The sequence below is a fragment of the Chiloscyllium plagiosum genome, unplaced genomic scaffold (assembly GCF_037043375.1).
Source record: "Chiloscyllium plagiosum isolate Xiang-an unplaced genomic scaffold, Cpla_swu_hap1 HiC_scaffold_1, whole genome shotgun sequence".
Lineage (NCBI taxonomy): Eukaryota > Metazoa > Chordata > Chondrichthyes > Orectolobiformes > Hemiscylliidae > Chiloscyllium > Chiloscyllium plagiosum.
In genome coordinates this window covers 21,274,095-21,299,994 of record NW_028270139.1, presented here as the reverse complement: position 1 = coordinate 21,299,994, position 25,900 = coordinate 21,274,095, and the positions used below count along the sequence as shown (strand labels likewise).

Below are 25,900 nucleotides of genomic sequence, written 5' to 3'. Positions count from 1 at the left end.
TCAGAGCCACTGCAATGTGGTTGACTCTTAACTACACCGCGAAATGGCCCAGTAACCCACTCAACTGTATCAATTGCTACAAAGTCTCAACAAAGAAATGAAATCACATGGCTCACCTAGCATTGAACTAGGCACCAGAAAAGACAATTGCAGAAACAGCCCTGTCGACCCAGCAAAGTCCTCCTTACCAACACTTGGGGGCTAGTGTCAAAATTGGGAAAGCTGTATCACAGACTAGTGAAGCAACAGCCTGACACAATCATACTCATGGACAACGTCTCTGTCACCATCGTCGATATGTACTGATTGACCAGCAGGAAAGGCCCAGAAGAAGTGGTAATATAGTCGGGAGGGAGTTTCTCTCTGAGTCATCAACATCAAGGAAACCTCCTGATTACCACATACTGACCTCCCCCAGCTAATTGGGGTGGGGTGGGGTGGGGTGGGGGCAGGGGCATGGGCACACACATGGGCCCAAGACATGCCTGTCTCTTTGTCGGCTACATGGAACAGTCTATCTTCCGTAGTTACACCGGCATCACTCCCCACCTCTTCCTCCACTGCACTGATGACTGCATCGGCGCCACCTCATGCTCCCATGAGGAGGTTGAGCAGTTCATCAACTTCACCAACACATCCCACCCCGACCTTAAATTCACCTGGACCATCTCTGACACCTCCCTCCCCCTCCTGGACCTCTCCATCAATGACGACCGACTCAACACTAACATTTTTCACAAACCTACTGACTCCCACAGCTTCCTCCTGCAAAAATGCTATCCCGTATTCCCAATTCCTCCGCCTTCACAGGAGGACCAGTTCCACCACAGAACACATCAGATGGCCTCCTTCTTTAAAGGCCGTAATTTCCCCTCCCACATGGTTAAAGATGCCCTCCAATGCATCTCATCCACGTCCCGCACTTCTACCCTCAAACCGTTACAAGGACAGAACCCCCCGGTCCTCACTTTCCACCCTACTAACCTTCGTATTAACCGCATCTTCCGCCACCTAGAAACGGACCCCACCACCAGGGATATATTTCTCTCCCACCCCTATCCGCAAAGACCGTTCCCTCTGTGACTACCTGGTCAGGTCCACGCCCCCCAACAACCCACCCTCCCCTCCTGGCACCTTCCCCTGCCACCGCAGGAACTGCAAAACCTGCGCTCACACCTCCTCTCTCACTGCCATCCAAAGGCCCTAAAGGAGCCTTCCACATCCATCAACGTTTCACCTTCACATCCACCACTGGCATTTATTGTATCCGTCGCTGTCGACGCAGCCTCCTCTACACTGGGGAGACCGGACACCTACTTGCAGAGTGCTTTAGGGAATATCTCCGGGACACCAGCACCAATCAACCCCATCACCCCGTGGCCAAACATTTTAACTCCCCCTCCCACTCTGCTGAGGACATGCAGGTCCTGGGCCTCCTCCACCGCCGCTCTCTCATCGCATGACGCCTGGAGGAAGAACAATTCATCTTCCACCTTGGAACACTGTGGGCGGCATGGTGGCACAGTGGTTAGCACTGCTGCCTCACAGCGCCAGGGACCCGGGTTCAATTCCCAACTCAGGCGACTGACTGTGTGGAGTTTGCACGTTCTCCCCATGTCTGCGTGGGTTTCCTCCGGGTGCTCCGGTTTCCTCCCACAGTCCAAAGATGTGCAGGTCAGGTGAATTGGCCATGCTAAATTGCCCGTAGTGTTAGGTAAGGGGTAAATGTAGGGGTATGGGTGGGTTGCGCTTCGGCGGGGCGGTGTGGACTTGTTGGGCCGAAGGGCCTGTTTCCACACTGTAAGTAATCTAATCTAACCTAATCAAAAAACTTCAACCGCAGGGCATCAATTTGGACTTCACCAGTTTCCTCATTTCCGCACCCCCCACCTTAGCCCAGTTGCAACCTGCCAGCTCAGCACCATCCTCATAACCTGTCCTACCTGCCAATCTTCCTTCCGACCTATCCACTCCAGCCTCCTCTCTGACCTATCACCTTCATCCCCAACTCATCCACCTATTGCACACTTAGCTACCTTCTCCCCAGCCCCACATCCCTCCCAATTATCTCTCCATTCCAGAGGCTCCCAACCTCATTCCTGAAGAAAGGCTTTAGCCCAGAACGTTGCTTTTCCTGCTCATCGGATGCTGCCTGACCTGCTGTGCTTTTCCAGCACCAGTCTAATTTTGACTCTGAACTCCAGCATCTGCAGTCTGCAAGGGCACAAAACATACTCTGGGATATTTCACTGTCCACCACCAAACATTGCTTGGCAGCAGTACTACTGATTAGTGCTGGTCAGGTCCTAAATGGACATAGCTGCTAGGCTGGGCTTGCTGCAGGTGATGAGGGAACATATTTGATGTCATCCTCACCAATGAATTTGACAGTATCGGAAAGAGTGATCACCGCACAGTCCTTGTGGAGACAAAGTCCCACCGTCATAGAGAACACCTTCTATATTGCTGTGTGGCACTATTACCATGCCAAATGGGAGAGATGAACAGATCCAGCAACTCAAGACAGGTCATCCATGAAGCGCTATGGGCCATCAACAGCAGCAGAATTGTACTCCAGCGCAATCTGCAACCTCATGGCCTGGCATATCCCCCATTCTGCCATCACCACCAAGGCAGGGGATCAAAACTGGTTCAATGAAGAGTGCAGAGGGGCATGCCAGGAAAAGAACCAGACATCCTTAAAAAAATGAGGAGGTGTCAATCTGATGATGCTATCAAACAGGACTATTTGCATGCCTAACAGTGTAAGCAACAAATGATAGACAGAGGTAAGCGATCCCACAACCAACGGATCAGATCTAAGCTCTGCAGTCCTTCCACATCCAATCGTGAATGGTGAAAGACAACTAACCAACTTGCTGGATGATGAGGCTCCACAAATATCCCCATCCTCAATGATGGAAGAGCCCAGCATATCAGTGTAAAAGATAAGGCGGGAAGCATTCACAAAAATCTTCAGCCAGAAATGCCGAATGGATGATCCATATCAGCCTCCTCCAGCAGTCCCCAGCATACCAGTAATCAGCCAATTTAATTCCACTCCACGTGATATCAAGAGCGAGCTGAAGGCACTGAATCCTGCAAAGGCTATGGGCCCTGACCGCATTCCAGCAACAATACTTAAGACTTGTGCTCCAGCCACTTTATTCCAACAGTTACAACACTGCCATCTACCTGACAATTGGAAAATTGCTCAAGTACACCCTCTACATAAAAAGCAAGTTAAGTCCAGCCCAGCCAATTACCGGCCCATGAGTCAACTCTCAATCATCAGTAAAGCAACACCTGTTCAGTGATGCCTAGTTGGGGTTCCACCAGGGCCACTCAGCTCCTGACGTTGTTACAGTCTTGGCTCAAACATGGAAAAAAAAAGTTGATTTCAGAGGGATATGGGAGAGAGACAGCAAGGTGCCCGAAGACAGGAAGGTCTTATGGGGCAATGGATTGTTTCACTGCCTTTGACCTGCAATAACAGTTCAATTCTCACTCTACGACTGCATGACCACAGAAGTGGTGTAGATGCCATGGTCAAGTTAGTCAAGAATCAACTTATAAATTCTTCCAATATGTTTAAGGCAGGCAGAAAGAGCAGCAGAGTCTCATGGTCAGCCATATTTAATGCAGACTTGTACCTCTTAAGCTAAATCCTCAGGCAAAAGATTAGGGACCAACTCAAGGAAAAACATGCTCTGGAAACAGGGACAATAACAAACAGACAGAGAAAGCCTCCAAATCTATTTTAGATTAGATTAGATTCCCTACAGTGTGGAAACAAGCCCTTTGGCCCAAAAAGTCCACACCAACCCTCCGACCAGTAACCCACCCAGACCCATTTCCCTCTGACTGATGTACCTAATGCTATGGGCAATTTAGCATGGCCAATTCACCTGAGCTGTACATCTTTGGACTGTGGGAGGAAACCCACGCAGACACGGGGAGAATGTGCAAACTCCACATAGACAGTTGCCAAAGGCTGGAGTTGAACCTGGGACTCTGGTGCTGTGAGGCAGCAGTGCTAACCACTGAGCCACCATAAAAGGCGATGTTCTTGGAGATCAGAATCATTGCATTTTGAACATTTGTTGTTTATATATAATTAGTCACATGGCATTAGCAAGTGTGGGTTTCAGCAGGAAAGGGTGTATTTTTGTTCTGTTTTATTGCCACTCTAATGAAGGCACAATAATGGACTGTAGACAAACAGTAACACAGTATTATAAAGAGGCCATAACCCAGGCTAGAGGTGTAATGTAAGTCATATTAATTATGTTTCTTTTGCAGCAATAACTGCACATTTGAATTTATTCTGATGAATCAAAAGCTGGGTGTGGATGGTACAGAGAAGATGAACAACTTTTTATACAACAGACAGATTTCAAACTGAGAGCTTTTAAATTACACTGCACAAAGCAATTAACACGTTAAAAATAAAATGAATAAGAAATCATCAACTTAACTGAATTAAACAAAGCTTGTGTGCAGATTAAGCAGAAATCTGACTGTGTTAGAACCTTTTCTGATCATTTACATGAAAATGCTCTCAGACCCCAACTGTGTAACATGACACAGAAAATATTTAGAAGTGTTGATATCTGAAATGACAGGATTAAACATTCATGGAATAAAATACCTAAAGATCAGGTCATGCGGTGTGCTCAGAAAGTTGTAAGATTTCTAATGTGGGTGGAAATACCTTGCTTTACTTCATTAGCTTCTTCCACTTCTTTGGTTTCTGGAACTTGAACTTTTTCCCGTTTCGAGTTGGGTTCACCTGTTTGGTATGCAAGAAGAGTATCAGTGAGTCAATCATAAGTTTCTACCCTGGGATAAAAACGTTTGAACGGTGCCCACTGTCAAAGCTGTGACTGCATGCAGAATGCAGTTGACAGTAGTGTGCAAAGACGACAAAAAGAGGATGGAGGGTTTGTCTGGATGATAGCTCCAGGGCTTAATGACTTTGCTGCGGAGATCGCAAAGAAGATAGTTGGGGCTGATAGGCTTACTTATCCAACAGAGCATACTCTAACCAGGAAAGGATGTATAACAGGGTGTGTGCCCTACTCAGTCTCAACACAGATGGAAGATGTAGTCTTGGACATTGCCAATGTATCAACACAGCATGGATGTGCAATGGAAAAAAGGGTGAAATGCTAATAGGTGAAACATGCCACAGTTTGGAGGAGACAGCTAGCTCGTTTTTATCCATTTTTAATTCTTTCATTTGAGAAGTAGCTAACAGTATGCAGTGCACAAGATGTGAGCTTCATGAATTGACATCTAAATGGCAGGGTCAATACCAGAGAAAGTGTAAGGAGGTGTCAGATGAGTCAGTGGTAGCCTTAGAGCCCAGAACCATCATGGGAATTAGGCATACTCTCTCCATGCAGTGGCAGCTCGGGCACGTGTTGGATAGTTTGCCCAAGGTGAGCAGTAGGTCATGTATGAGCAGGAGCACGTGACAATAGAAGCTGTGCACAGTCCCTATCAAGAGGTGAAGGAGAACACCAGTCACAGTTGGCTTGCTGGAGATGCAAACCCTTGGTTACAGAACAGCAAAAGATGATGTGTGGATGCCTTGTTGAGGTGCACAAGGCTGTTTAAGACCTTGGGCAGAAGACAGTCTATGCATGTCATCTTTTGACTGAATGAATGCATGGGTATTGCCACTGACAGTGGCCAACCTCATGAAGGCTCATGCATGCCATCCAATTCAGTAGGTGCAGAAACAGAAGAGGAGCATCTACAATATTCAGCAGTACTGAATGTTCTATCGTGTGGTGACAGGTATACACATTGAAGCACAGCCAGGTGCTCTCCCATTCTTGGTTAGCAGCTACATACAAGGGTAGCCAGGAGGGAAGAAGAAAGCCTGCTGTTAATGAGGGGACATTCCCAAAGCACCCCTGGTAAAACTGCTCCCACACCTGCAGTTGGACAAATTTCTTCATGGCTCTGTCAAATTCACAATCTTAAATTGAACAAAGGCAACATACAAACAACCTAGTGTAGGTCACAGGCTTTGTGGTAGCCCACAGCAGCTTGAATGGCATGACATGTTGGGAATCAAAATCCTGATGTGGGATGGGTAGCAGGAATGGAAAACATCTCTACAGGAGTAATGCACATGCTGAATAATTGAATGAAAGCACCTCACACGGGCCACACTGATACCTGGGAGTATCCTGCATTACAGGAAAACCCAGGCCTACCTGCTGATACAAATATGTAAAGCATTTGGAACTCTGCCACAGCACATCAGAGAAAGTGAGGACTGCAGGTGATGGAGATCAGAGTCGAAAGTGTGACGACGGAAAAGCACAGCAGGTCAGGCAGCATCAGAGGAGCAGGAAGGTACACATTTTGGGCACAAGCCCTTCATCAGGAACATCTGCTCCTCAGACACTGCCGGACTTGCTGTGCTTTTCCAGCGCCACACTTTTTGACTCTGCCTCAGCACATGCCCATCATAGCAGCCATCTAACAGCATCCGGGTGAATCACTTTTGGTGATTGCACATTTGCTTTATACTTGAAAGAACTGAAGGCCTGCCTATTGACAAACACCCCTAGCTCCCATGATGGTGATTTAATGACCCCATGTGTAGTCTACCATCCACTGCACAAGACCAAACCCGTACACGGAGATAAGGTTTACAGCTCTTTGGATTCATTGTTACAAATGCAGTGGAGTCAGACATCATCACATAGGGCAATAGGAGAGCTAATGTGCTAATGTCACCAGCCTAGTAATCTGAACCCCAGGCTAGGGACATCGATTTGAATCCCACCACGGCAGATGGTAAAATCGGAATTCAATAAAACTCTGAAATGAAAACTAGTACAACAGTTAATTGTTGAACACCGTCTAGTTCACTAATACCCTTGGGGAAAGGTATCTGCTATCCTTATCCACTCTGGCATAAAAATGACTCCAGATTCACAGCAATGTGGCGGACTCTCAACAACCAAGCTGATAATAAGAAATGCCAAAAAAAAATGCTGGCCTGGTGAGTGACATCCAATTAACAAACTTTATGAACAATTGTAACTGTGATGGATGGCTGATTGCAAAATCCACCATGCACAGGAAGATTTCTACATGAGGACCCTGAAAGGAGCCAACGTATAATCACTCGGCAAGACTATCATCGGCCATACTTCTGGGATGACCTGCTGCAAAATGCGTAGCCTTCGGTGCCCTGGCTGCTCCAAAAGATCAAGAATACTGGCCTTTGGCCAAATTACCCGATTCATACTCGTGCCCTTCAGTCATTGCAGCCGGATATGTTACTCACAGTACTGCAGCTCCACCAAGATCCACTCAACTGCTGCACAGGTGGATCCCATATCACGGTGTCAATACAAAGGGTTACACAGATCATTGTAATCAGTGACACCAAAACTGTCACCCAAAAAAAGGGAACATTGACATCTGGTTTATTACCCACCTCTCCAGCTATGCAAGAGATCATGCTTGCTGTCTTCTACCTTAGTGCTAGTGACAGCACTAAATGTTAATTTTAATAGGCAACTGATTTCCAATTTGCAACAGTCTCAAGTGAGTTGTTGCAATGCTGACACAGAGTAGGATCCTGTGTGCCATTTGTCAAGTCTCACTTAAGTGAAAAACTGGGGCTTAAAAAGCTTAAATGGCTACTCACCTCTGCTGGAAAAACTGTTTTTTGTGTTTTTTGATAATTCATTCATGGGATGAGGGCATTGCTGGCTCGGCAGCATTTATTGCCCATTCCCAATTGCCCAGAGAGCAGTTAAGAGTCAACCACATCGCTGTGGATCTGGTGTCACGTGCAAGCGAGAACACATTGGGAAAGCTGACCAAATACAGTGCTTTCGCCATTTCCATGTTCCCTCCGCCTCCAGAGGCGCAGAAAAACTGCGACTTTTGGCTCTGAGTTTTCATGGGCTTTTCCCAATATCTTGCCTCAACCATGAGGAAACAGTTAGAAAGACGCACAAAACGACAGTTTTCAAAGATATCGCTCTGGAACTTCTCCTCAAACTGCAGAAAATCAGCTGAACCTTTTTGAAGGTCAGAAGACGTTGATTGCTGACTGAAATGCAAGAATTTTCGCTGCAAACACTAAAGCAGATAATAGCAAATCACTGGATTACTCCAAGTACAGAAGAACGTTGATTATCCGGCAAGACCGCAAGGTCCCGATGCTTGGGTAATCTATGTTATCCGGCATTTGATTATCCGGAATTCGATTAACCAAACAAAAATACTGCCTGCTGGTGTCCTTCAGATAATCGAGGTTCCTCTGTATTTCACTGAAGATCCAAAGCACTGATTACGTACCTTCATTGGATGTTTTCTGTTTCCGCTTCTTGCCCTTCTTCCTGCCAAGTACATTCTCACTGTTGTGTTGCTCACAGCCCTCTGCTTGATTGCCATTTTCCCGCACAGTATGGGCTCCATCTTTCTTGTGTAGTTTTTTAAGCTTTTTCTTTTTTCCCTTCAGGGTTTTTTGTTCCTTTGTTTTAGAATCTGTTTCATGCTTTAAAGGACTTTTACATTCCTCTGAGTTTAACAGCTTCTTTTTCTTTTTGGATTTTTTCTGTCCTTTCTCTTTTGCTTCCTGTTTGTTTCTTCCCTTCTCTTCACTTTTGACTGCAGGTGCCTGGTTCTGGTCTGCTTCCACTGATTTTGATGGGGTGACACCATTTGGAGTCTCGTTTTCTTGCTGTTTAGCTTTATCCTACACAAATCAAATTTAATTTATTTAGGTATTATATGGCATGAATCATTAATTACAGTATCAAAATGTCAAAGTAGAACATGCTCTGTATTATATGAATATTTCTACTACATTACAACATTGTGCTCTTAACCTGCTCTGGGCTACAGCAGGAGTGGACTGCTGTTTTGTCAATCTTGTTTCAGAAAAGACTTCAAATAATCCAGTATCCAGTTCTTTGGGGAGCCAGTTCAAAATTTCCACTACCCTTTCTTTCCTGATTTCACTCAACACAGCTCGAATATTAAACTTCTACTCTGTTGTTCTAGTGTTAAAGACTCCAAATTCATTAGTGTCTCTTGCAAGTAAAGCCTTTGATCTTTGACACCAGGTAATGAATCTTCAGTCACTTTTCAATGACGTTGGTAAACCTATACAAGGTGCTCAAGCTTTTGTTTTGCTTTTCATTCTAACCAAAATCTAAACAATGCTTTGGCAAAGTTAAGCATTACCCCTTGCTTTCGTATTCCTTGTCTCTGATTCATAAAACCTAGGATTCTAAATGCATTTGAAAGTTATTTGGTCAAGTGCTTTTTGTTTTGTCTATTCAAGCATTTAAGTCAGACTTCCATTTGACCACCTTTAATGTTTTAGAGTAGAGGAACCTCGATCATCCAGCATCCAATTAACCAAATTTTGGATTATCCGAACATGATTGCAAGGTCCCGATGCTTGGCTAACTATGTCATCCGGCATTCAATTAATTGGGATTCCTCTGTACTGTGTTCTCAAATTATTTCCTTGAGGATGTACTCTTATCTTTTCATCTGGCAGCTGTAGATCTAATCATGTGCACAATTTCGGCTTCCTTACCCACAACTACTCTGCCCCCAAACTATCCATACCAATGCAATTAAAGTGGTTGTTCTGGCCACCGCCTCATCTGTCCTACTGCAAACATCTATCCAATGCTTTAAATTATCTTAAGGCTTATGTCTCCAATGCTGCTCTTTTTTGCATTAAGACCCATAAATCAGTCTAACACTCTCCAACTTCTACTGGTTCTCTGCATCACCAAACATATCGATTTGAAAATTTTTGTCCTTGCTCGGATACCTCTTCATGGTATCACCCCCATCCTACCATGGGATTTCTTCCCACCTAAAAGCCCATATTTACCGTATGCTCCTTCACTACCAGATTTTAACACTGCTAAAAGGCAACAAGAAGGACAATTAACTGTTAAGCTTAATTCTTAGACCAGGTCAGCAGACTCTGAGATGTTCTGTACAACCCATCAGTCAGACTTCTCCATATTCTTTGCCTCTTTTGTCATAGCCATTCATCAATAGTTGAATAGTTAATTTAACCAGGTTGAATCTAACCAATCCCCAGGTGCTGAGACAAACTCGGTTGAGGTGACCAAAGATCGAACGGTGAATTTCATGGGTTGAAAGTTTGCTAAAAGTGTTACAATCTTCCCTAGAGGGAAGTGTTGGAGGATTTGAGAGTACCCAAGAAGGGTGTGAGGAAAGTCCCAGAAACTACAGCACACGGTCAGTTTAACATCAGGTAAAAGAAAGAAAAATTGGGAAAATAAAATCAAATTTAGAGCGCTTTGCATTAATAACGGAGAGCCAGCACAAAGCAGATTGTGCTCCACTAATTAAATTAAACATTTTGATGAAGTAACAAAGAATGTTGATGAAGGGAATACTGTACATATTGATTTTGAGGAAGCATTTGATAAGTAACAAAGTATGCTGGTCATCAAAACTGGAGTTCATGGAATAGGAAGATCAATGTCAGCTTTGATAGAAAATTGGCTCAAGTACAGAAGACAGTAGGTTGTCTTGACAATGGTTCTTTTATACAAAGAAGAGAATGGATGAAGCAGAGTTCCCCAAATTCAGTCCTCGGGCCAAATATGTTTTTTAATATATTAAAATATTTTGGATATTTTAATACAGAACAACATTTTAAAGTTTGTCGACTGTACAAAATTTATGAGCTGTGGCTGAGAGAAAGGATAATGCTAATGGATTACACCAGAACATAGCGACGATGACAGAATGGGCAACAAGTAGCAGATGGGATCTAGCACCGAGAAATGTCAGATTTCTTCTCCCTATCCCTTCTAATACAGAATAAATGGCAATGCTTCAAAACAGGGCCCAGGAACCGAATGATTAGTGGCTGCACATCCATGCATCAGGACACAGTGAGGGATAAGTTAGCAAGGCATATTGGATCCTGGGCTTCGTCAATAGAAGTATTAAAGTACATAAGCAAGAAGTAATGCTGAACCTTTAAAACGTTCTGGTTAGCATACAATTACTGTACTCACTGTGGCAAGGATGCAAGAGTCCTCAAGGTATTTAGGGGAGATTTGATGTGATTATGACATGTTTAGCTAAGGTAACAAAGCAAAGCTGTTCTCATGTGCTGATGGTAAAAGCAGTAAGTGATATTGATTTAAGGTTTTAGGAAAGAGAATGTTTGGAGAGAAAATGTCTCTACTCCTGTGAAAAACAATGAATGATTTCAAAAAGAAGCAATTGAAATAAATTTTCAGAGCTATGGAGATAGACCAAGGAATGCGATCGACTGGATTGCTCGAGAGTCATCATGCACCTAGGTCAAATGACCATAGAGGCAGAGTCTTACAGCATGGAAATAGACCCATTGGTCCAACTCATCCACGCTGACCAGGTTTCCCAAACTAAACTAGTCCTATTTGCCTGCTTTTGGCTCATATCCCTCTAAACCTTTCCTGTTCATGTACCTGCCCAATTGTCTTTTAAATGTTGTAACTGTACCGACACCTATCATGCGCAGCAGGTCAGGCAGCATCCAAGGAACAGGAGAATCGATGTTTCGGGCATAAGCCCGAAACGTCGATTCTCCTGTTCCTTGGATGCTGCCTGACCTGCTGCGCTTTTCCAGCAACACATCTCCAGCATCTGCAGCCCTCACTTTCCCCCTACACCTATCATGTCCTCTGGCAATTCAATTCTTTTTAAAAACTTTCCCCTCTAATTTTAAAATTATGTCCTCTATTTTGAATTCCCCTACCCTAGGGAAAAGACCTTTGCAATTCACCTGAATAAATGCCCCTCATGATTTTATAACTCTCTACAAGGTCACCCCTCAACCTCATACAGTTCAGGGAACATAGTCCCAGCCTATCCTTAACTCAAACCATCAAATCATCAACACCGTACTCACAGGGATCATACTTGAGAGAGAGAAGGAAACCAACAATCAACCCCCATTGTGATGGTACAAAGAACACAGAATGGTGTATGCCCCACTACAGTGTACAGGAAAGCAATACACACCAACCAAGTCCTGAATTGCAACAGCAGCCACCCAAAACACAATTAGGACCCTGTTCAAAATGGCTACAACACACTGCAGCACTCCAGACCTAGGAAGGGAAGACGAACACCTCTACCGAGTATTAACCAAGAATGGATATCCCCGCAATTTCATCTGCAGATGTCTACCAGACAAACCCGTGACGAGACATGCCATGACCTAACTCATTAGCCATGCTACCTTATAGTAAAAAGTGTCTCGAACTGACAGCCAGACTTCTCTGCCCACTGGGATTCATGACAACCCGTAAACCGACAGGCATGCTCAGACAACTCACCAGAACACAAGACCCTATGCCCATCATGTGCAAGACTAACGTAATTTACAAAATTCCATGCGAAGACTGCACGAAACACTATACAAAGCAAACAGGCAGACAACTAAAAATGTGCATTTACAAACACCAACTAGCCACGAAACGCCACGACCAGCTGTCCCTAGTAGCCATACACACAGATGACAGGGACCACAAAGTTGACTGGGACAAAACAATGATCATAGGACAAGCCAAACAGAGGACAGCCAGGGAATTCCTAGAAGCATGATACCAGTCCACAGTCTCCATCAACAAGCACATAGACCTAGACCGATATACTGGCCACTGCAACGAACAACCGGAACCTGCAACCGGAAACAGCAGAAACGGAATCAAATAAATTCCAGAAGGCACATTACAGCAGTACTTCAGAGGAGGCTCCAAAGCTCTGAAGATGTCACCTCGACAGGGAATGAAACATCTACAAATAAACTTCTCAGCTCGGTGAACATACTCACAGCCATGATAACTCAATTCTGGTAACATCCTTGTACATCTTTTCTGCACCCTCTCCAATTTAATAATATCCCTCCTATAGCAGGGCAACCAGAACTGTACACAGTACTCCAAAAGAGACCTCACAAAAGTACTGTACAGCGGCAACACAACGTCCTAACTCCTACAGTCGATGCTCTGACCAATGAAGACGAGTGCACCAAATGCCTTCTTCACCACCCTGTCAATCTGTGATGCAACTTTCAAGGAACTATGTACCTGAACCTCTAGGTTTTTTTATTCAGCAACACTACCCAACATTAACTGTGTAATCTTGCCCTGGTTTGTCTTACTAAAATGCAACACCTTGCAATTATCTAAATTAAATTAAATTCCATCTGCCACTCCTTAGCCCAGCTGATCAAAACCCCATCGTACTCTTGGATAATCTTCCTCACTGCGCACTGTACCACTAATTCTGGTGTCATTCACAAACTTACTAATCACGCTTCTTATATTGTCATCTAAATTGTTTATAGAAATGTCAAACATTGGACCCAGCACTAATCATTGTGGCACACCGCTGGTCACAGACCTCCTATCCAAAAAGTAACCTTTACCACCACCCTCTCTCCTACTGACAAGCCAGTTTCGTATCCAGTTGACTAGCGGTCCCTGAATCCCAAGGGATCTAACATTACTAACTAGTCTATCAAGCAGACCCTTACTTAAGTCTATGCAGACAGCACCTACCACTCTGCCATCAGCTATGTACTTGGTCAGTTCTACAAAAAAACTCAATCAAGTTTGAGAGATGATATCCAATGCACAAAGTCATGCTGACGATCCTAATCAGTCCCTACCTCTCCAAAAGCATGTAAATTCAGTCTCTCAGAAACTGCTCCAACAACGTCCCCACCACTGATGTCAAACTCACCAGTCTATAATTCTCAGGCTTTTCCTTATAGCCGTTCCTAAATAAAAGCACAACATTTGCACGATTGAAGTGCTGGAAGACCTGGAAGGTGGCTGTCTGTGATACAAATCTCTCTATTAGAACCCTGAAATTTGTTCCTTAGCTTCCCACAATTCCTGGGATACACTTGATCAGGTCCCAGGGACGGGCAGAGGGGGTTGCAGTGGCCATGTTGGTAAGGGATGATATTCAGTCCCTTGCGCGGGGGGACCTAGAATCAGGGGATGTAGAGTCCGTATGGATAGAGCTGAGAAATTCTAAGGGTAAAAAGATCCTCTTGGGAATTATCTACAGGCCCCCAAACAGTAGTCTGGATGTCAGATGTAAGTTGAATCAGGAGCTGAAATTGGCCTGTCGCAAAAAATGTTACTACAGTTGTTATGGGGGATTTCAACATGCAGGTAGACTGGGAGAATCAGGATGGTATTGGATCTCAAGAAAGAGACTTTGTGGAGTGCCTCCGAGACGGATTCTGGTGCTGGAGCATACCAGGGAGAAGGCAATTCTGGATCTGGTATTGTGCAACAAACCAGAATTGATCAGGGCCCTCGAAGTGAAGGAGCCATTAGGAAGTAGTGACCATAATACAATAAGCTTCAATCTGCAACTTGAGAGGGAGAGGATACAGTCGGAAGTGACAGTACTTCTGTTGAATAAAGGGAACAATGGAGCTATGAGGGAGGAGCTGGCCAAAGTACAATGGTGCAATACCTTAGCAGGGATGACAGTGGAGGAACAATGGCAGATATTTCAGTGTATAATGCAGAACATGCTGGATCAATTCATTCCAAAAAGGAAGATCGATCCTAGGAGGAGGCATGGGTAGCCGTGGCTGACGAGGGAAGTTAAGAAACATATAAAGTTAAAAGAGAAAAAGTATAACATAGCAAAGATAAGTGGGAAAACGGAGGACTGGGAAGCTTTTAAAGAACAACAGAGGATTACTAAGAAGGAAATACGCAGAAAAAAAAATGAGGTACGAAGGTAATCTGGTGAAAAATATAAAGGAGGATAGTAAAAGCTCTTTTAGGTATGTGAAAGGCAAAAAAATGGTTAAAACTAAAATTGGGCCCTTGAAGACAGAATTAGGGGAATATGTTACGGGGAACAAAGAAATGGCAGAAGAATTGAATTGGTACTTCAGATCTGTGTTCACTGGGGAAGATACAAACAATCTCCCTGAGGTAACAGTGGCTGAAGGACCTGAACTTAAGGGAATTTATATTTGCCAGGAATTGGTGTTGGAGAGACTGTTAGGTCTGAAGGTTGATAAGTCCCCAGGGCCTGATGATCTACATCCCAGGGTACTGAAGAAGGTGGCTCGAGAAATCGTGGATGCATTGGTGATTATTTTCCAGAGTTCGATAGATTCGGGATCAGTTCCTGCGGATTGGAGGGTGGCTAATGTTGTACCACTTTTTAAGAAAGGTGGGAGAGAGAAAACAGGAAATTATAGACCAGTTAGTCTAACTTCAGTGGTGGGAAAGATGCTGGAGTCTATTATAAAGGATGAAATTACGACACATCTGGATAGTAGTAACAGGATAGGTCAGAGTCAGCATGAATTTATGAAGGGGAAATCATCCTTGACTAATCTTCTGGAATTGTTTGAGGATGTAACTCTGAAGATGGACGAGGGAGATCAGTAGATGTAGTGTACCTGGACTTTCAGAAAGCTTTTGATAAAGTCCCACATAGGAGGTTAGTGAGCAAAATTAGGGCGCATGGTATTGGGGGCAAAGTACTAACTTGGATTGAAAGTTGGTTGGCTGACAGGTGACAAAGAGTAGTGATAAACGGCTCCATTTCGGAATGGCAGGCAGTGACCAGTGGGGTACCGCAGGGATCAGTGCTGGAACCGCAGCTTTTTACAATATATATTGGTATAGAAGAAGATATTAGCAATAACATTAGCAAATTTGCTGATGATACTAAGCTAGGTGGCAGGGTGAAATGTGAGGAGGATGTTAGGAGATTACAGGGTGACCTGGACAGGTTAGGCGAGTGGTCAGGTGCATGGCAGATGCAGTTTAATGTGGATAAATGTATGGTTATCCACTTTGGTGGAAAGAACAGGAAGGCAGATTACTACCTAAATGGAATCAATTTAGGTAAAGGGGCAGTACAAAGAGATCTGGGTGTTCTTGTACACCAGTCAATGAAGGTAAGCATGCAGGTACAGCAGGTAGTGAAGGTGGCTAATAGCATGCTGGCCTTCATAACAAGAGGGATGGAGTATAGAAGCAAAGAGGTTCTTCTGCAGCTGTACAGGGCCCTGGTGAGACCACACCTGGAGTACTGTGCAGTTCTGGTCTCCAAATTTGAGGAAAGACATTCTGGCTATTGAGGGAGTGCAGCATAGGTTCACGAGGCCAATTCCTGGAATGGCGGGACTACCTTACGCTGAAAGACTGGAGTGACTGGGCTTGTATACCCTTGAGTTTAGAAGACTGAGACAGGATCTGATTGAGACGTATAAGACAATTAAAGGACACTCTGGAGGCAGGAAATATGTTTCCGCTGATGGGGGAGTGCCAAACCAGAGGAAACAGCTTAAAAATACGGGGTAGACCATTTGGGACAGAGTTGCGGAGAAACTTCGTCACCCAGAGAGTGGTGGCTGTGTGGAATGCTCTGCCCCAGAGGGCAGTGGAGGCCCAGTCTCTGGATTCATTTCAGAAAGAGTTGAATAGAGCTCTCAAGGATAGTGGGATCAAGGGTTATGGAGATAAGGCAGGAACAGGATACTGATTAAGGATGATCATCCATGATCATATTGAATGGTGGTTTAGGCTCGAAGGGCAGAATGACCTACTCCTGCACCTATTGTCTATTGACTTACATACCTTTATGCATTTCAGACCTCCAGCAGCTCCTCTTCCATAATATGGACTGTTTAAGACATTACTATTTATTTGCCCAAGTTCCCAGTTTGCATGTCTTTTTCCACAGTAGATACTGAGGCAAAATATTCGTTTAGTATCCCACCCATTTCGAGTGGGTCTACAGAGAGACAGCCTTGTTGATCTTTAAGGAGTCCTATTCTCCCCTTAGTTGCTCTTTTGTCCTTAATGTACTTGTAGAATCTCTTTATTGATTTATTCAAAGTGATAATCGTGATTCATTAGCTATGATTGATTCACTGCCAATCCTGGAACTTTCTAATAACTTTGGGAAAACCAAAGCACGTAACGCATTCTATTTTGACCTAAGGTCAATTGCAGGTGATCTATTGGAGTTGGAATTGCAGTTGTGCACATTGACTTACTTTGGAGAGAGCAGCAGCAAAGATCTCCCAAACCTGCCCCTGTAGTGCCTCACTGTAGATCTGCAAACTGTTTTTCATCCAGTTCTGCAATACAATGGAAAATATATAAATACCTGTGTATTTTCTCTGCATGTAATTTGTGCTGTTTCTGAAATTGACTATTGCTATTAAGTCAATCCTTCAAATTTTTATTTTTAAGACCATCAGAAACAAGCTTTCTTAGCACAATTCGAATTCAACTTTGGACCTTTGAAAATTCTTCAAGCTGTTCAAAACAAGATGAAAATGCTGGCAACACACGCACACAAAATATATCAACATCTGTAAAGAGAAAATTATGTTTCAGAATGCATCTTTGACTCTCAAAGATTATGGATTTGGAACATTAGAATCTATCTTTACAGATGCTGACTGACTTTGTGGGTATATTTATTAATTTTGTTTTTATTGCAGATTTTCAGCACTTTGAAGTTTTCTTTTCATGTATTGATAGGTTGTTTGTACGTCAGTATATTAAACTGTACATTAAGTCACAGATGCCTCAAAATGCATACTTTCAGAATTTGGTATTCACATAAACATTTATAAATTGCCTGTATTTGAACACGTATACACACATATACACGGAAACGAACCTAGGTATCACTTTGTTACAGCTGCACAGCTGTCTTAAAATGCTGAGCTGTTGTAAACTCTCATCTGAAAAAGTGTAAACAATTCAAGCTGCAAAGATCTCTGATCAAAGATAGGCTACTAATGAAAGTAAGAGCTGGTAAAGTTGCCTCGGTCCTATCAGATTATAGAGCTGCTGTCTCATTAGAAAGATGGACGACTGGTGGTAATTTAATCTAAGGGTCACCACACCTCAGATGAGGGGAGAAGTTGAGAAGGAGAGTCCTTCATGATAATGTCAGCAGTTGCAAGAATTTAATCAATGATGTTGGCAACAGTCTGCATCATAAACTGACCATTCAGCCAACTGAACTACTCAACACTAATAATTCTGAAGCACATTGCATTTACTCTATTAACACTATATTAGGTGACATTGAGAGAAACTAAAGGAGACTTCCAAGTAATGGCTACAATTTTAAAAGCTTGAGAAAGTGACTTCCACTCCTCACATGCAGTTGCATTAACAACTCCCAATTTAACCTTATTTCACATTACCTATCACAATGAAGGACGGTTACCTAAACAAGCCATCAAAATTCATAATGCTTTCCACTTGCTATTGTGCAGCAAGTAACAAACTGTGAATATAGAAAAGTAGTTTTATACAGTAAATGATGGGGTACCCTGGGGAGTCTGTTTAAATTATATGCTTAATGAAATTATTGTTTTATCCAATGTTTTGAAACATCCCATAGGAGCTTTTTCCATCTTATAAACTGCTCAAATTCTGCACTTGTGTAAATTTTATGAAAATGCACTGTGGCAAATATGTCACAATATAAAAATCAGGTTATCATTAAACAGAAAAAAGTCAAAACACACAAACCTGAAATTTGGCTTTTTTTCGAGGTATGTTATCATAAGAATTGATTTGTTCCAGAATTTCACGCACCTTGGGGTTAACATTTGATTCATTCATGATTTGATGGACTGTCTATATACGGGAAAACAGACTAAAGTTAACAGACAGAGAGGGAGCGCAAGAGCAAGACAGAGACAACAAGGTTCAAAACCCCAGCAACCAATGAAAGATAAACTAAAACCATAGTTCTGTGGCAGCCTGACTCCATCCATTTATGCAGCTTCTCGAATAGAATCCCAACATGTGGAAGCAGGCCATTTAGCCAATCGAGTCCACACTGACCCTCCAAAGACCCATCAGGACCCAAGCCTCTACCCTAACCCTGTATTCCCATCGCTAATCCACCTAACCTGCACATCCCTTGATACTGTGGGCAATTTAACACGGTCATTCCATACAACCTGCACATCTTTGGACTGTGGGAGGAAACTGGAGCATCAGAGGAAACATATGCAGACACAGGTAGAATTGCAAACTCCACAATTTTCAAAATAAAACCCAAGTTTTCACAAGCTGTTTACTTTTTTGGCTTGGAAGAGACCACTTGGCAACCTTTGTTCGTTTAAAAAAAAAGGACAAAATACACCTCTTAAAGTTTCATCACAAATCTAAAATGCATACAACCTTTATTAAATAATACACACAATGTATGAAACACAGTTCAGTTCCTGAAAAAAAGAGTCATAGTTAAATATGAGTCATAGTTAAATATTAACTGCTTCTCTGTCCAGAGATGCTCAAAGACCTGCTGGGTTTCTCCAACACATTGTTTCCATGTCAGACTCACTATTACAATCGATAACAAATGCTACAAACAAAAACTGCAGTAAACAATGATAAGAAAATATAACTTCATTTCCTTTTGCTTGATTACTGCACTTAAAAGCAGTATAAATTAGCAGCAGGTTTTCTTTTATAAAGGAAATTCTTTCATGGGTTACACATTTCTGGAGTGGGGTAGGGACAGAATCACAGTGCCACAAGAGGGTCCCTCTCAAGGGGCTGAATTACCTCTTGCTGCTCATATGTTTAAATATTAAAGTACCAGAATCCAACTGCTCTTGAACTGGAGTCCACATTCAACAAAACAACATACACTGTATACACTCAAATCATTTTAAACTTCACTGCAGTTTCCAAAATTTTCTATTTTGATTTTTGAAATGACAGCATTTGCTTACACTGGAACTACGGGCAAACGTGCACAATGCACCAGTGTCGGCAAATGTAGCCTTTCAAAATCTCCTGAAGTCAAGCGATCAGAATGGTTCAAGAAATTCTTGAATACACATTTAGTGCTTTTATTAAATCCCCAAAAATCTCACTTAAGGCCTGCTGGTCATACGTGGTCTTATTTGATGTAATAAAAATGTATTCAACAATGTTATGTAGAAACTTTTACGCGACTACCATCAACAACATAAAAGGTGGGCAAGATTTGATTAGAGTTGAGCAGCCCGCTACAACTGACAAACATTTTAAAACATGGATGAACTATTGCAGCCTTTTGAGTTCCTAGAAGCACACTAAGTGTGAGATGCAAAGAAAGATTTATTTACCTCTATCCACTGCTGTTGTTTCAAATCACCTTTTTTGGCCTTGGCTTCAAATCCTTTACCACCATACTTTTCATCTTCACTGATGCATTTAATATGTGTCTTGTAATCCTCTCCCCTATAAACAGTTGCAGACTTCTTTTCAGAGGATTGTCAACTATTATTTTATTTCGATTATGTAGGAGTGAGCTTTTATTTACAATTTCATTGACCATAGTTAACAATGTAAGCGCAAACTTAAAGAGTAATCTTCAAAACTACAGCTGCAAAGATTAAATAGTTTAGCTCCACATATGCTGACAGCATGTTGAACTATATACAGTGCTATCAATTCAATCATTTTGCAACCATCATTAGATAACAGCAGCAGGAGGACGGTGGGGGGAGATCACAGCTGGCACAATGTACAAGCATTATGTCAGCAGCAGCAGAGGTAACCAAAGTACAGCCTTACAAGCAATGGGAATGCCAATAAGTCATCTCAGATGAACATCAAAGTAAAACAAAACAAACTCTTAATAAAACCCTTAAAATTTAGATAGAATATGACATCCATTAACAAGCTATAACCTCTTACGTACCCATGACACTTACCAAAAGTCCTTCCCACAGTCAATACATGACAAACATGGACAATTCCGACAACTATTAAAATGCTTTTCCACTTGAGCTTTCTTAACTGATGCTCCACATCCATTACAGATGAAGACCACCATTTTTTTTTATTCTACGTCCCTTCTCCTCACTCACCACAAAGCAATACCTGTAACACCAAAAAATATATCTCAGAAATGGAAAAATAATCAGTCCAAATATAGGCTTTACTAATGCTGATGTTCTCTTATTATTGCAGTTGGCTTTAGGATAATGGATGAAATAGTAAACATCAAATAAATCCTGTTATTCACACTTCTGTCCAGAGTCAGTTCTGATGAAAAGCCATTAATTTAAAAGATTAACACTGTTTTAAGCTTTCCATTCATGCTGCTTAACTTGCTGAGTATTTCTAGCATTTCCTGTTACACTTCAGGTTTCCAGTATCTACAGTATTTTGCTTTACCAGGTGATAGAAAATTGGACCTATTCAAATAGGTCAGGGGATTTAACGAAGAAACTCAGTCAAATCTATTACAACAGTCACTAAGAGTGAGCAAATCACGAGAAAGGTGCAAAAGATATTAAGCACAGTACTAAAGCTTACTTTCAGCAGTTAGCAAAAATGTTAAGGAGCAAGTAAAGAGGGAATTTCAGAGTTTAGGTCCAAGGCATTAGGAGGTTTGAGTGCCAACAGAGAGAAGAAGAAAATCATGAACAGAGAAAAGGCAAGAACTAGTCAAGCACAGAAGAGCTGTATGGCTGAATCAAGGACGAGAAATAGGAAGAGGCAAAATTACTTCGAGATTTTAAAAATCACGGCCTTGTTGTGCCAGAACGCAATGTAGATTCGAGGACAGGAATGATGGGTGGACAGGACTTAGTGCCAGTTAAGATCTTGGTAGCTGAGTTATGGGTACATTCCATTGGCTAGAAATTGGAAGGCCATTCAAGAGTGCAATGAAATAGATATGTGTAGGGATAGAGGAGAATTTCAGAAATAAGTATTTCTACCAAAAGCAGATGTAAACAAAGTTACACAGGTGAAAGAAAATGGTACCAGTGATGGAAAAAGATAGCTCTGAAACCATGGAAGGCAATGACATTATCATAATGTCAATGGACTAGTTATCCAGACCCCAAACTAATGTTAACTTCTGGTAGAATTCAATAAAATATAGAACAAAAAGATGGCTTAACAGCAACCATGGAATCATTGTCGATTGTCATTTTAAAATAAAAGCTGCTCTACTAAGTCCTTTAGGGAAGGAAATCTGCCATTCTTACCTTAAATAAACCAAAGAATTGCAGATGCTGGAAATCTGAAATAAAAACAGAAGTCGTTGGAGGAACTCCACACATCTGGCAGTATCTGTGGAGAGAAAGCAGAGTTAGCATTGAGTCACAACTCTTCTTTTGAACTGTTTCTGTGTCGTTCTCACCTGTCTGGCCTAATTAGTCTCCAGCCCCACAACAATGTGGTAGGCTAAATGCCCTCTTACATGGCCTAACAAATCATTTAGTTGTATCAAACTACTGCAAAGTTTAAAGGAACAAAATGAAACAAGACAGACGGCTGGGATTAATCTCGAAATGACAACAGAAAACACAGCCTTGTCAACCTTGCAAAGTCCTCCTGATCAACATCTGGACCTTGCTCCCAAAATTGAGACATGTTCCACAGATTAGTCAACCATAATCATATTACAGAATGATATCTCAGAGACAATATCCCAGCCACGACCATCACCAATTCTGAGGATTTCCCACCAGCAGGACACAGGCAGCAGAGGTGGCAACACAGTGCTTTCCAGTCAGGCGGGAATTGTTGAGGAAGCCCTGAATATTGACTGAAGATCCTATGAAATTTCATAGGTGTCAAGTCAAACATAGGCAAAGATTTATGCTGCTGATTAGCATCTATCTCTCTGCCCTTCCTCTCCCTACCTCTCACCTAAAGCACTAAGCCTGTGCTGTGGTATAGATTTCATGAAGCATTACAGGCCATCAGCAGCAGCAGAACTGTACCCAACCACAATCTGTAACCCAGCACATCCCCACTCTACTATCAGTCCTGATTCAGTGAAGGGTCCAGGAGGTTATGTCAAGAGAAGAACCAGGCACACCTAAAAGTGAAGCTACAATACAATATTAATTGCATACCCAGCAGAAAAGGCATGAAATAGACAGGTCTAAGCGACACTGCAACCAAAGAACTAGATTTAAGCTTCTCAGTGCTGTGATAATAATTAAACCAACAAGAGATGGAAACTCTACAAACAGCCTTATCCTCAACAATAAGGGGTGCCATTGTATCTTTTCTAAAGACAATGCTGAAGAATTGCATCCACGCCAAGCCAAAGTGCTGAGTAGATAATCCACCACAACCGACTTCAGAGGTGCCCAGCATCAAGGGATACCATGTTCATCCAAATCAATTCACTCCAATGGGATATCAAGAAGTTGCTGAAGTCACTGAGTGCTGCAAGACCTTTGAGCACTGACAATATTTCAGTAATAGTACTGAAGACTTGTGGTCCAGAACAGATTGTGCCATTAGGCAAGCTGTTCCTGTACCACTGTACAACACTGGCATCTACTGATAATCTGGAAAATTACCCAGTGAAGTCCTGTACACAAAAAAACAGGACAAATCCAGCTGAGACATTTATTGGCCTCTTCATCTGGTCATGATCATCTTAGCACTCGCTGATGCTCAGCTTGAGTTCTGTCAAAGCCACTCGACACATAAATAAGAACAGAATTCATGAGATGAGATGAGAATAACTGACCTTGACCTCAGGGCAGCAGTTGAGCAAGAATGGGCAGCAAAATTCCCTAGCAAAGCTTGAAACATTGGGAAAGAGGGCAGTGGGAGCAAAGAGACAGAGACAGAGGGAGAGTACATGCAAGAGAGAGTGCGAGAGCACGAAACACACAGATAGATATGGATTCTTCCTCATACCTGACACAAAGGAAAATGGTTATATTTGAGGATTATTCATTTCGACAAAAGCTCCTCAGGGTAGTGCCCAGGGCCCAACCAGCGTCAGCTGATTTAATAATGACTTTCCCTTGATCGTAAAATCGAGTTAGGACTGCTTACTGATGATTATAGAATGTGAAGCAAGATTGACGACAACTCAAATACTGATATAATCCTTGTCCTTTTGCAGCAAAGCCTGGACAACATCCTGACCTGGGTTAACAAATCGAGAATGTGGTGCTAGAAAAGCGCAGCTGGTCAGGCAGCTTCAGAGGAGCAGGAGAATCAACGTTTCGAGCATAAGCTCTTCAAGATCCGGAGGCCTCACTTTCTCCCGGGTTAACAAGATACAAGGGGTAAATTTTATTTACAGAGAGGGTAGTTCGCATGTGGCATTGACTTCCTGAAGAAGTGCTGGATGTGGGTATTATCAGAACGTTTAAAAGACATTTGTATAAGTACATGAATAAGAAAGGTTTGGAGGGACATGGGCCAGTAGAAGGCAGGTAGGACTAGTTTAGTTTGAGGTTATGTTAGGCGTAGACTGGTTGGACCAAAAGAGCCTGTTTCCATGCTGTACGACTTTATAACTATAGACAGGCAACAAAGGCAGGCAGAGTCAACAATGCCCAGATCTCATGAACAAATAAAAGAAATTCAGCTTGTAGCTAAAAATGATGTCAAGGTTGCATCAAGAGTTCACTCTCAGATAGTGGTCAGGAGGGATATAGTCTATGACAAGAACCAAATATAATAGCTTTGTTCTTCCCAATATTCAATAGAGGCACTTGACAGTCAATAGCATCAGACAATTGACAGATCACAAGTTAAGACATTCATCATAATGAAGCTGAAGGTTTATGTTGATGGGCAGATGAGAGTAGAATTGTTTGGAGCTGACTTGAAGAGAGATTGAGATTCCTGATGAAGGGCTTTTGCCCGAAATGTCGATTTTTCTGCTCCTCAGATGCTGCCTGACCTGCTGTGCTTTTCCAACACCACTCTAACCTTGACTCTGATCTCCAACATCTGCAGTCCTCACTTGTAGCTTGGAGAGAGATTGGGTGGATATTTACTGCAATTAGAAATTGCAAATTCAGGAACATGTAACCCAATTTCCCATCACAATACTGACAGACTAAAATCAATATGAAAAATACTGCAGCCTCAGGTAGTGATTGTGAGCTCATCCAGCACAAGTAGAATACTTGAGTTGCACCACTTTTAACACTCACTCCTTCCACCACTAACATACAGAAGCAGCAGTCTGTGCTAGTTATAAAATACACTGCAGTAACTCTCCAAGGCTACTCTGACAATTTAGAGACTCGAACATGCTTTTTTAGTAGTTTCACCAAAACTGTTGGCAGTGCCATTTTTCAATTTAAACATTGAACTAAAGTTGCATTTGCTCTCCATGAGAGCCTAAAAGATCACTTTGAAGAGGAAAGTCATCATGCAGTTAAGACTTATATTTTGATCTTATTGACTGCTACATTACAACAATGACTATAGTTCAAAAGGATTTCACTGACCCTAAAGTACTTTGGATTGTCTTAAGGTTGTGAAAGATGCTATAACATTGTAAACATTTATTTAATTGCAAATGTTAAGAAAAAAATATTACATTAGAGAGACTGAAACTCTCAAATCATCTTTAGGTATGTTAATACATGTACCAAGCACGTGGGGTGGAGTGTAATGCAAAGTACAGAATAAAAGTTGACAACTCAAGTGGGGAGAGGGGAGAGGGGAGCAATGCAGCTTACACCTCAGTGGGTCTTTACTGAAGAAATGCAGCACTGTTGAATGTGGGTTTTGTTAAACCCGACGGCCCTGTTTCGATTAAAGTACATTTACAAACGACTTAAAAATTTTGTTCAACTTAGAGCAGGAAGCCAGACAAGTTCTAGAATCAACATTACCAAAAAAACCAGGAACAATCTGAAATGGAATGAGTTACCCTTCGATTCCGCTCGCTGCGGTACAGGACGTAAAACTTGCACAGCGAGGATGCACCGTCTGCTCTTTGCCCTCCTCAAGCAGGCCCCCCACCCCTCACAACGCACCCGAACTCACACGTGTGGTACCGGAACAAGGTGCAACACTCCGACTCTTCCCCTATGTCCTCA

General features: G+C 42.5%; 1 protein-coding gene across 2 annotated transcripts in view; it reads right to left on the bottom strand.

The window, feature by feature from the left end:
* Positions 1-25,862, bottom strand: part of lyar (Ly1 antibody reactive homolog (mouse)) — a 36,646-nt gene extending 10,784 nt beyond the window's left edge. Inside the window, exons 1-8 of one of the 2 annotated variants that reach the window (XM_043698225.2) lie at positions 25,732-25,862; positions 22,070-22,154; positions 20,783-20,951; positions 20,192-20,306; positions 18,597-18,704; positions 17,096-17,179; positions 8,341-8,740; positions 4,715-4,792 (exon numbers count right to left, since the gene is read on the bottom strand). In XM_043698225.2, coding sequence (XP_043554160.1) covers positions 4,715-4,792; positions 8,341-8,740; positions 17,096-17,179; positions 18,597-18,704; positions 20,192-20,306; positions 20,783-20,904 — 907 coding nt within the window. In that variant the 5' untranslated portion in view covers positions 20,905-20,951; positions 22,070-22,154; positions 25,732-25,862. The remainder of the gene's footprint in view (positions 1-4,714; positions 4,793-8,340; positions 8,741-17,095; positions 17,180-18,596; positions 18,705-20,191; positions 20,307-20,782; positions 20,952-22,069; positions 22,155-25,731) is intronic. The other variant, XM_087979804.1, reaches the window with a different exon arrangement.
* Positions 25,863-25,900: the final 38 nt, after the last annotated feature.